The following is a 12,923-nucleotide window of genomic DNA, read 5'->3' on the forward strand; positions in this document are numbered from 1 at the left end:
CCCCCTCATACACTGATAGGTTGAGCTCCCCTTCTGCGAAGGTGGAGTCTAGGACCCTATAAAGGAGTAACGACACAAGACATGGGGCTCTTTTTCCGGGTCTGTGAACGTGTCACAGACTGTAGAGTCCACTACTGTAAAATTGTAATCTTTTCCTGCCTTTTCTAATATAATTGATAAAACTTAATTGACGTTTCCTTGATTTATTGATTAGTATAGTTGCCACTTCTGAGGGAGGTTCGAACTGGGGGTAAAGACATGGGCTGGAGGGGGTTTCTGGATCCGGTGGTCCGCAGCCAGCTCTCGTCTTTAACACTAATGCTGATCACAGTTTTTCTAAACATCAAATCAGCAGCTCCTGGCTGATACTGAACCTCCGTTGGGCATGGTTGGAGAGGGCTAATGATTTGGGCTTGTTTTTGTTTAATAAATAATGACAGTGGACAGTGGTGGGTATTCTGAAATCAAGTTAAATCAATTTAGAACTTAGTAAATACCGGATCAGGATTACATATTATGTCCTGAAATTCATTAAATGGAAAAGGACGGACTTTATTTTTCCCAGGATTGGAGGATTTTTATCACCTGTTTGGGGGTAAGAGGTCACATGATCATATCAGGTAAATGACTGTTAAAGGGTCAATCTATTCTACACCTAAACTCAGATAGAAAGTCTCACCAATGGCAGGCGCGTTGATGCAGAGCTCCCTCGCCAGCAATAGGAATGTTTTTCCCAGAATGTAAACGTTCACCTAGAAAAAGAAAACAAACTGGATGAGTCAGAGGTCAAAGGTTAAGAGCTGGTCTAGGATCAGTCGTTGGGTGGTAGTCAGAGGTCAGAAGTCAGGAGGTGGTCAGGGGTCAGAGATTAAGGGTTAAAAGCTGGTCTTGGGTCAAGGATTGGAAGATAGTCAGAGGTAGGTCAGGAGGCAGCCAGGATCTAGTTTGAGGGCAGGATTCAGGAGATGTTCAGGTATCAGAAGGTGGTCTGGGGTCAAGAGACAAAACAAGATGGCAGCACATAGCAATGCAGCTGCTCAGTGCTTTCCTGGACATTGTTATTTTGTTCTTTGGATTACAATGTGTGGCTGTATCACCGTGGTGTTACCCCTGCGGGAAGGTGAAGGAGGCAGCGCAGAGAGAGAAAACAGAAGAGTGGCTGGATGGCCAGCTTGCTTGTAAAATTAAGGAGGCAGCCACATAAACCACCGCTTCCCAGTCTTTTTCTTGCAAACGCAAGATCCCTCGCCAATAAAATGGGTGAACTGTGACTACATCTAGCAACAAATAATATAGTGAGAGATGTCTGTATTCTGATGATAGCAGAAATCTGGCTCCATCCACTCATTGCAGACTCTGCTATCAAGATTGCAAATGTACAGTGACATATTGTTTTTATGCTATTAGTGCTTAGCATATTTTTAGTTTACTTTTTTCTTAGTTCATATCTTAGATCTTATTACTGTTTTTATTTTACATTTTATTGTTGGATGTAACTGGGACCCTGAGTACATAATTTCGTTCCACCACATGTACCACATGTGGTGGAACGACAATAAAGAAACTCTGACTCTCGGACTGACACGACAAGACAATGGACTCCGGTAAGACCAGGGGAGGGGGGGCTTTGTATGTGAACAACAACTGCTGTTCTGATGCAGTGACTGTAAATAGACACTGCTCCACAGACCTGGAGTTCGTGACCGCTAGATGCCGGCTCATCTACCTTCCCAGAGAATTCACTGTGGTCATGATAACTGCAGTTTACATCCCACCAGAGGCTAATGCTAGCTCTGCAGTCGGACATGTACATGATAGCATTAGCAACCAGTAGAGCAAATGTCCTGAGGCTGTACACATCATAGCAGGAGACTTTAATCATGCAGATTTAAAGGAAGTGCTCCCCAAATTTGATCAGCATGTAAAGCGCTCTACTAGGGGAGCAAATACACTGGACAATGCCTACTCAAACATCATTGTTTTGGGAACAGGCAGAACTTTACTGATTCATATCTGCCTTGAGTCTTTGCTGGTCCTCACAAATCCCAAACGTCGAAATTAAGTGGACACACCACTGATCCGTGCCTAAGAGTATTCCCTGAGATCTGATCCATCCTGCCAGCAAATCAATACGCACAGCAATTGAGACTGGGTGTTCGAGGCACAAAGCAAACCATCACATAAGGCAGGCAGCCTGACCAGGGTCAAATTTGCTGCCGACGACTTCCTTATTTGTTGATAAACCAGGAACCAGCCGATTCCAATAAGCGGGAAACCTGTTATCATAAATCCAATTATATATGCATCTTCAACATCCTCAATGGACAGTAGAGATAGACACATCAACTTCCAGTCGCCCCAGGAATCAATAACATATCCAGCTGCGTGCGTTTCATCAGGGCAAGTTGGCTCGCCTGAAGCTTGTCTTCTCGGCAAAATTTTTTTTTATCAATTGCGTTGAAAGACCAGCTGATCAGATGCATAGCAAAAATTACGGTTAGGGAAAATTTGTAGAAAGAGGCTCTGAAGCAGTTTCACAGAAAGGACAGAGCAACCCAACTCCTACATTCAATTCAATTCAATTCAATTCAGTTTATTTATATAGCGCCAAATCACAACAAAGTTGTCTCAGGGCACTTTATAGGAACATTCACATAAAAGCCAATTAGTAGTTCTCTATCTAAGGAATCCAGCAGACAAGATGAATCTTGGCTTCGATGCAGTCTCCGATCCTGAGCAAGCAAAGTGGCAACAGTGGAAAGGAAAAACTCCCTTTTAAAAGGAAGAAACCTCCAGCAGAACCAGGCTCAGGACAAGCGGCCATCTGCTTTGACCGGCTGGTTGAGAGGACAGGAAGGAGAGACAGACAAACACAGAATGGTAGGTCCAGGTATAGGTCCAGGTGTATCTGAAAGACAAAAAAACACATGTTAAGGATAAAAAAAAAATTACAAATACAAAACAGGTTGAGCAGAGTAAGTAAAGACAGAAGTAGAGTGAAGAGTGTGGTCAGTTTGTCCTCCAGCAGCCTAAGCCTATAGCAGCATAACTAAGGGACAGCTCAGGAAACCCAAGCCGACCCTAACTATAGGATTTAGCAAAAAGGAAGGTCTTAAGCCTAGTTTTAAAACTGGACAATGTGTCAGCCTCACGGACAGAGATTGGCAGTTGGTTCCACAAGAGAGGAGCCTGATAACTAAAAGATCTGCCTCCCATTCTGTTTTTGTAAATTCTAGGAACCACAAGTAAACCTGCAGCCTGAGAGTGAAGTGCTCTGTTAGGAAACTATGGAACAATAAGATCTGTAATATAAGATGGAGCTAGGTTGTTGAGAGTGTAGTATGCTAAAGGCTAGGTTAGCTTCGAGAGCTTCAGAGCTCCACTACAGTCATATTTTAATAACAGGTTCTCACTTTTTCGAGCTACTTGACAGATATGTGACAGAGGTACTGTGTTGTCGATGGTTTAATCAGTGACATGAGACGTTAATTTTCTTTGACCTATCAAAATAAATGTGGTCATTTATTAACAGAATCAAAATTTAACATCAAAACATTGTACACTTGATTATACTGATCGGCTCTGATTAATAAAACTTGGCACGTTTTACTTAATAAAAACAACAGACATTTCTGAAGATATCTGGATTAATTACTGGCAAGATAGAAGTTTAAAGATGGGAAATGAAGGAGTTTAAATGGAGAGAAAATGTGGAGGAAGACAGTGTGTTGACAAGGAATGGCACCCTTCATCTGACCCCAGCTCAGCCCCGGTACACTAAGTAGTGAAGCGACTCGTTACCTTTGCAGAAGATAGGTCAGCTCCGGTATGGAGTTCCATTTCAACGCTACCTTTCAGCGTTTCCTTAGGATGGCTGAGAATCGTCCGAAGTAGTGACGGTACTCCGTTCAACAACACGCTCACCTCCCGGGTAGGTAAACAGCGAGCTGTGAGTCCGTCAGAGGTTCCACTCAGATGTGGAAGGCTCCATAATCCCAACTCGACTCGGAAGACTGAGTCTGAGAAAAACTCAGAAGAACTCCTAGGAACTCCAGCCGAACTCCATCAGAACCAGAAGAACTAACGGAACCAACTGAACAACTCATGGAACTAGGAAGTGTCGACTTTTAAAGAGTTCTGCTTCTGGTCACTTTTAGGAAGTCCTGATTGGTTGAAGGAACCAACAGGGGTGTGGTTTTAGTGACGTCAGAGGGTCATTACAAGTCGAGAAAACATCAGAAATGTTTAGGAACGGTTAGTTACAGACGAGAAAATATTTTGGAGAAATGACAGACTTACAGGTGCCAGTTTTTTTGTTTCTGTCTGAGAGGTTTAAAAACACGACAGTTCGTCCCAATAACTTGTTTTTGACTGTCTCCGACTTTTGACCGACATCCCACCTTCTCCTTTCCGACAGAAGATCAAAAATGCATAATTACTTTGTAAAATAGACGTTTAACTTGATTTCTACTTTGAATGAGAATTAAAAAATCATTAATACTGTTTCACAGTTGATTTAAAATGAGTGGTTCACTTCAACATTTATGAACTAAACACACTTCTGATTATCAAGATATTGTAAAAATAGTAATGATAATATAAAAAAGAGAGTGTTCTTTCAGTTGATTAGTTCAGGAAACAATTAGAAAGTCTCTGGATGAGCTAATTTGTATTTCTGGATTCAAATCAATGAAATAACAGTTCCTGTCCAATGAAGGTCTTCAGAGGCAGGTTTTGATCGGAGGCCTAGTTCACTACAAGAGCTTTGTAGGTTAGAAGTAAGATTTTGAAACCTATTCTGGATTTGACAGGGAGCCAATGGAGAAAAACTAAAACTGGAGAGATATGATCTCTCCCAGTAACTCCAGTTAAGACTCTGGCAGCAGCATTTTGGATCAGATGAAGACGTTTTAAAGAAGTATTTGGACACCCAGATAATAAACCATTGCAATAGTCCAGTCTAGATGTGACAAATGCATGGACCAGTTTTTCTGCATCATTTTTAGATCAGATGTTTCTAATGTTAGTGATATTACGCAGGTGGAAGAAGGTGGTTCTAGTAATGTTTTTAATGTGGGGGATAAAAGACATGTCCTGATCAAAAATAACACCAAGATTTTTAACATTAGAGCTGGAGGACAGATTAATGTCATCTAAGGAGGGAGAAAGACTGAAACATTCATTCCTAAGGTGCTCAGGTCCAAAAACCAAAACCTCAGTTTTGTCTTGTGTCCAACAGGAGAAAATTAAGGGTCATCCAGGTTTTTATGTCTTTAAGACATGCTTGTAGTCTAAGTAGCTGATTGGATTCATTGGGTTTAATGGACAAATATAATTGTGTCATCAGCATAACAATGGAAATTTATCCCATGCTGTTTAATAACTTTACATAATGGAAGCATATATAAAGTAAAGAGTATTGGCCCAAGCACTGAGCCCTGAGGAACTCCATGACTAACTTTGGTGTATGAAGAAGATTTATTATTTACATTTACAAACTGGAATCTATCAGATAGATATGATTTAAACCACTTTAGAGCCGTTCCTGTAATCCCAATATCATATTCAAGCCTCTGTAGTAAAATATTGTGATCAAATGTATCAAATGCAGCACTGAGGTCTAACAGGACCAGTAGAGACACAAGTCCATTGTCTGAGGCCATGAGAATATCATTAGTTACTTTTACTAGTGCTGTTTCTGTGCTATGATGAGCTCTAAACCCTGACTGAAACTCTTCAAACAGATTATTTCTTTGTAGATGTGCATGCAACTGACCTGCAACCATTCTCTCTAGAATTTTTTAGATGAAAGATAGATTAGATATAGGTCTATAGTTGGCCAGAATTTATGAATCAAGATCAGACTTCTTAAGTAAAGGTTTAATTACAGCAACCTTAAAGCTCTGTGGTACATAACCATCCATTAAAGACAAATTAAGTAGATCCAAAATGTGGACATTAGTTAGGGGAAATACCTCTTTAAACAGTCTGGTTGGGATAGGATCTAGCAGGCATGTGGGTGGTTTGGATGAGGTTATTATTCTTGACAATTCAGAGCTCAACAGGACAAAAACTGTCCAAATATAAATCAGGCTCTAGTGAAATTTTTAAAGTTGCCTCATTTGACAGGGGACTAGAGATAGTAGAAGGAAGGATGGTTTGAATTTTCTCTCTAATTGAAATAATTTTATTTATAAAGAATCTCATGAAGTCATCACTACTTATAGTTGTAGGGATACATGGTTCAACAGAAATGGGACTTTTAATTAGTCTAGCAATAGTACTAAACTGAAACCTAGGGTTATTTTTATTCTCCTCTATTAAAGATGAGTAATATAAAGTTCTAGCTTTACGGAGAGCTTTTTTATATGTTATCAGACTGTCTTTCCAAGTTAAATTAAATTCTTCAACATTAGTAGAGCGCCATTTTCTCTCCTGGTTTCTAGATGCCTGCTTTAAAGTACGTAACTCAGAATTGAACCAAGGAGCCAGTTTCCTCTGATTGATTACTTTCTTTTTCAGTGGAGCAATTTTATCAAGTGAAGTTTGCATTGAAGTTGTAAGATGATCAACTAGATGATCTAAGTCTCTGTTCTCTGATGCATTACTCTGCAAGACAGAGGAAAACATTGATGGAAGAGATTGTTTAAATTTGGTTACAGCATTTTCTGATAAGCACCTGCTGAGATGAACTTTACTCTCAGTGACTGTGTAGTCATTTAATGTAAAATCAAAGGTTATTAAAAAATGGTCGAACAGAACAGGATTTTGAGGAACTATTACCAAGTCCTTAATCTCTATACCATAGGTCAGAACTAAATCAAGAGTGTGATGATAAGAATGAGTAGATGTGCGGACGTTTTGGGTAAAACCAAATTAGTCTATTAAATTATTAAAGGCTATGCTTAAGCTATCACTCTCAACATCCACATGAATATTGAAATCCCCCATTATGATGATTTTATCAGTATTTAATAATAAGTCAGTTAATAATTCTGATAATTCAGACAAAAACTGAGAGTCAGCGCCTGGTGGACGATATATAACAACTAGTAAAAGTGGCTTTTCTGATTTCCATTTTGGATGAGAAAGACTGAGGGACAGCGATTCAAAAGAATCATAACTAATAACTGGTTTGGCATTAATCAATAATCCTGACTGGAAAAATAGAACCTACTCCTCCACCTCGGCCAGTTGTTCTAGGAACATGAACATTTAAATAATTAACAGGAGTGGATTCATTTATACCAACAAAATCCTCCTGTTGTAGCCAAGTTTCTGTCAGACAGAATAAATCAATATGATGATCAGTTATCAGTTTATTAACTAACAGGGATTTAGAGGAAAGAGATCTGATGTTCAATAATCCACATTTAATGATTTTATGATTTTGCTCTGGTAAAGTAACTGTGTTTATTTGAATCAGATTTTTATGGTTTATATTTTTAGAGCTGATTTTTGGTATATTTAATTTGAGTCGTGGGCGAGTTGACACTGTTTCAATGGGGGTGTGGGTGGGTAACAGAGGAGAAGCAGCAGAGAGGTGGAGGACTACAACTCTGCTTCCTGGACTGGACCCTGGGTTGTCAATAATTTGGGGGATAAACAAAATCAGCCATATTTCTAGAAAGAAGAGCGGCTCCGTCCAAAGTGGGATGGATGCCATCTCTCCGCATCAGACCAGGTTTTCCCCTGAAAGAACTCCAGTTATCTATGTAGCCCACGTCGTTGTCAGAACACCACCTAGACACCCAGCGGTTAAACAACGACATACGGCTAAACATGTCATTGCTGGTCAGGTTGGGGAGGGGGCCGGAGAAAACTACAGAGTCCGACATGGTTTTAGCAAAGTCACACATTGAAGCAACATTAATTTTAGTGACCTCCGATTGGCGTAACCGGGTGTCATTACCGCCGACGTGAATAACAATCTTACTGTATTTAGCCTTAGCCTTAGTCAGCAGTTTCAGATAAGATTCTATGTCGCCCGCTCTGGCCCCCCGGAATGTATTTGACTATGGCCGCTGGAGTCCCTAAAGCCACGTTTCGGACTATGGAGCTTCCAATAACCAGGGTCTGCTTCTCAGCAGGTGTGTCACTGAGCGTGGAAAATCTATTAGAAACGTGAACGGGTCGGTGGTGAACTGGGAGCTTAGCCTTAGCACTACGCTTGCTCCAGACCGTCACCCAGCTGGCCTGGGGTCCCGGCTGCTCGGGGTCTGCTGGAGGACCGCTAACGGGAGCTAGCCTCTGTGGTTCCACGCTGTCTAAGGGGACCTGGCTAGCTCTTGGTTTTTCTACAGCACGGATCCGAGCTTCCAGTTCAGACAGCCTCTCCTCCAAAGCTACCATAAGACTACATTTGTTACATGTATCATTACCACTAAAGGAGGCAGAGGAGTAACTAAACATCTGACACACGGAGCAAGAGAAAACAGAGAAAGCAGGGAGAGAAGCAGCAGCCATGCTAAGCTAACGCTAGCAGGAGCTAGCAGAGCCAAATACACCAATAAAAACAGAGAAGTGTTGAAAGATAAGAGGTGTTTTAAGCACTATCCAACAGTAGAGAAACAACTGTACTAAGTGTGTTTGTGAACTAGAATGAAAAACTGTGCAAAAGATAAATCCAGAAAACAGAGACGACTCGAGCAAACAATTCACTCGAGCTACTGACAGACAAACAGGAAATGACACAATATGTCTCACCACGAACGTGCAACGTCACACCACAAGGAGGCATGTGTCCAGTTAACCACTGTTTTTGTCTGTCCAAACAGGTCTCACTTGTAAATGAGTCTTTGAAGCTCTATGTGATTTATCTGTTTAAATAAAGGTTGAATGAAAAAAAAGCAAAGCAGAGAAGGGAAAAGAGGGGGAATGTATCTGCCCTTGACAAGAGCAAGTGGTGAAGTGTGATGAAGGCATGGGGTGGTCAGGGGTTACGAGGTGGTCAGGTGTCAGAAGGTGGTAAGAGGTCATAGTGTGATCATGGGTCAAGAGGTGGTCAGGGATCAGGAGATGGTCAGGGGTCAAGATATGGTAAGAGGGCATAGAGTGGTCAGGGGTCAGGAGGTGGTCAGGGATCAGGAGATGGTCAGGTGTCAGAAGGTGGTAAGAGGTCATGGTGTGATCATGGGTCAAGTGATAGTCAGGGATCAGGAGATGGCCAGGGGCCAAAAGGTGGAAAGAGGGCATGGGGAGGTCAGGAGGTGGTCAGGGATCAGGAGATGGTTAGGTGTCAGAAGGTGGTCAGGTGTCAGAAGGTGGTAAGAGGTCATGGCGTGATCATGGATCAAGAGATAGTCAGGGATCAGGAGATGGCCAGGGGTCAAAAGGTGGAAAGAGGGCATGGGGTGGTCAGGGGTCAGGAGGCGGTCAAGGATCAAGAGATGGTCAGGTGTCAGAAGGTGGTAAGATGTCATGGCGTGATCATTGGGGTAGCGATACCCATAGGTCAAGCTGTACCTGCAGCAGGTCGCTCAGGTCCAGCAGCATATCTGATGCTTTGTTCAGGAATCCAGCACCACGTGTTCAGACAGACAAACCCAAACCTGATCAGACCCACACTCTGAGGGAAAGGGGTCTGAAAGGATAAGTTCTACTGTTCAGAATCAGAACCTTACTTGGAACATTGTTAACAGAGAATGAAAATGATCCAAACATTTGTGATTCATGAGTTCTGACAAGAACCCAATCTAATCTTTACAACTGTAGCTGGTCTTAATCAGAACCATATTACCTGGTGTTAATTTCGTTAGAAATTTCTTGTATCTAACGTTGGTGTTCTGCTGGGTTCTTGCTTTTCACCCTGGTGCTCTGTTGGGCTTTTTGTATTGTTCATTGTTTACATTGGTTTGTTTTATAATTTGTTTCTGTCACTGTAATTTAATGTCATGTTCTTTACATGTAAAAAAAAAGTAAAAGCTTTCTTTTAATTGCTTTCCTTTGGATGAGTTCATACTTTTTTTTTTTAAATGGTTTTATTTGTATAAATCCAAAAATAAAAAATAAAAACACTTAAACAACTGGGCCTCAGGTTCAAAGACTTGCGATAGATGAAGCTTTTGTCCTTGGGTACTCATGTCCCAGGAGAAATTGATTGTCGGCCTGTCTCCGAGGCCATCGGGAGTTAGATTTAGATAAGCTTGATTATTGTTTTTTCTTCAGCCTTGAGTCCATCTGGGCGTTCTGGTTCCGAAAATGCCTAATTGTGGGAATCCATTCCACTGATCCATGAGTCTCCTTCAAGGTCAAACCCACTACGCTGACGAGTCCCAGAAGCCGCAAGTGGCCTGCGATTCTCAATCGCCTCCACCTTACAGTTAAGCTCGTAAACCAGACGATTGAAAGTTCCCACAGCGTGGACCAGACCTTCACACTGACTCGGAAGCTTTACCATGGCCGAAACTGATGCTGCCGTCTGCTTCAAAAGTCGATAAAACAGAGCCCCACCGATGCCAAAAAGCAGAGTCCCTGCTATCATAATTCCAAATATATAAACGTCTTCAACATCCTCCTGAGACAGGACTGAGAGACACATCATCTGCCACACTCCTCACGAATCCATGACGTACCCCACAGCGTGAGTCTCAGCTGGACACGCCGGTTCTCCAGGACCTTGTCGCTTTGATGAAAAAATCTTATCAATAGACTGACTCCTCCTTTGACTCGCCTTCATGTAAATACTGACTCCTCCATCAACTTACCTCCATACTGAATTCTCCCTCAACTTGTCTCCATGTAAATACTGACTCCTCCCTCGACTCACCTCCATGTAAATCCTGACTCCTCCCTCGATTCACCTCCATGTAAATAAAGGACTGAACTAGGCAAAAGGGACTTCTCCTACTCCGCTCCTGTTTCCTGGAATACCTTACAAAAACAACTGAAGCTCTCGACCTTGACCTCTCTAAGTGGCTTTAAGAATCTGTTGGACTCCTGGCAGGGACCAATGCAGACATGTTCCTGTTTTTAGTTTTCTACATTTGCCTTAGAATCTAGCTGTTTTTTTTTGGTTACCTTTTTCTTTTAGCCATCCTACTTGTAAAAAAGAAAAAAAACCTGCAGTATGACTTTTTATAACTGTTTATTGTTGTCGCTGTTGTCCATTGTTGTCATCATTCTTTTTTGAAATCAGGTCTCTCTTGTAAATGAGTCCTCGAGGCTAAATGGGATTTACCTGTCTAAATAAAGGTTGAATGAATTGAATGAAAAAAAATCCTGACTCCTACCTTGAAATGCCTCCATGTAAATACTGACTCCTCCATCAACTTGCCTCCATACTGACTCCTCCCTCAACTTACCTCCATGTAAATATTGACTCATCCATCGACTCGCCTTCATGTAAATCCTGACTCCTACCAAAAAACACCTTCATGTAAATCCTGACTCCTACCTCGACTTGCCTCTATGTAAATATTGACTCCTCCCTCGACTCGCCTCCATGTAAATACAGACTCCTCCCTCGACACACCTGCATGTAAATCCTGACTCCTACCTCGACTCGCCTACATGAAAATACTGACTCCTACCTCGACTTGCCTCTATGTAAATATTGACTCCTCCCTCGACTAGCCTCCATGTAAATACAGACTCCTCCCTGGACTCGCCTGCATGTAAATACTGACTCCTACCTCGACTCGCATCCATGTAAATAATGATTCCTCCCTCGACTTGCCTCAACGTAAATACTGACTCCTCCCTCGACCCGCCTCCATGTAAATACTGACTCCTCCCTTGAATCGCCTCAATGTAATTACTGACTACTACTTCAACTCACCTCCTTGTAAATACTGACTCCTACCTCGACTTGCCTCCATGTAAATACTGACTCCTACCTCGACTCGCCTCCATGTAAATACTGACTCCTACCTCGACTTGCCTCTATGTAAACATTGACTCCTCCCTCGACTCGCCTCCATGTAAATACAGACTCCTGCCTCGAATCGCCTCCATGTAAATACTGACTCCTACCTCGACTCGCCTCCACGTAAATACTGACTCCTACCTCGACACGTCTCCATGTAAATACTGACTCCTCCCTCGAATCGCCTGAATGTAATTACTGACTACTATTTCAACTCACCTCCATGTAAATACTGACTCCTACCTCGACTCACCTCCATGTAAATACTGATTCCTCCCTCGAATCGCCTCCATGTAAATACTGACTCCTACCTCGACTCACCTCCATGTAAATACTGACTCCTACCTCGACCCGTCTCCATGTAAATACTGACTCCTCCCTCGAATCGCCTGAATGTAATTACTGACTACTATTTCAACTCGCCTTCATGTAAATACTGACTCCTACCTCAACTCACCTCCATGTAAATACTGATTCCTCCCTTGAATCGCCTCCATATAAAAACTGACTCCTACCTCGACTCACCTCCATATAAATACTGACTCCTACTTCGACCCGTCTCCATGTAAATACTGACTCCTCCCTTGAATTGCCTCAATGTAATTACTGACTACTACTTCAACTCACCTCCATGTAAATACTGACTCCTACTTCGACTTGCCTCCATGTAAATACTGACTCCTACCTCGACTCGCCTATATGTAAATACTGACTCCTAACTAGACTTGCCTCTATGTAAATATTGACTCCTCCCTCGACTCGCCTGCATGTAAATACAGACTCCTCCCTCGAATCGCCTCCATGTAAATACTGACTCCTACCTCGACTTGCCTCCACGTAAATACTGACTCCTCCCTCGACTCGCCTCCATGTAAATACTGACTCCTCCCTCGAATCGCCTCAATGTAATTACTGACTACTACTTCAACTCACCTCCTTGTAATAACTGACTCCTACCTCGACTTGCCTCCATGTAAATACTGACTCCTACCTCGACTCGCCTCCATGTAAATACTGACTCATACCTCGACTTGCCTCTATGTAAATATTGACTCCT

General features: G+C 42.1%; 1 protein-coding gene across 1 annotated transcript in view; it reads right to left on the reverse strand.

The window, feature by feature from the left end:
• Positions 1 to 48: 48 nt before the first annotated feature.
• The window catches only part of LOC119417992 (transcription factor IIIB 90 kDa subunit-like), a 45,769-nt gene continuing 32,894 nt past the window's right edge, over positions 49 to 12,923 (reverse strand). The window contains exons 4-6 of the mRNA XM_037685237.1: positions 9,466 to 9,497; positions 680 to 752; positions 49 to 56 (exon numbers count right to left, since the gene is read on the reverse strand). Of these exons, the coding sequence (XP_037541165.1) occupies positions 49 to 56; positions 680 to 752; positions 9,466 to 9,497 (113 nt within the window). The remainder of the gene's footprint in view (positions 57 to 679; positions 753 to 9,465; positions 9,498 to 12,923) is intronic.

Source organism: Nematolebias whitei, chromosome 12 (assembly GCF_014905685.2).
Source record: "Nematolebias whitei isolate Nwh7 chromosome 12, NemWhi1, whole genome shotgun sequence".
In the NCBI taxonomy this organism is placed as follows: Eukaryota; Metazoa; Chordata; class Actinopteri; order Cyprinodontiformes; family Rivulidae; genus Nematolebias; species Nematolebias whitei.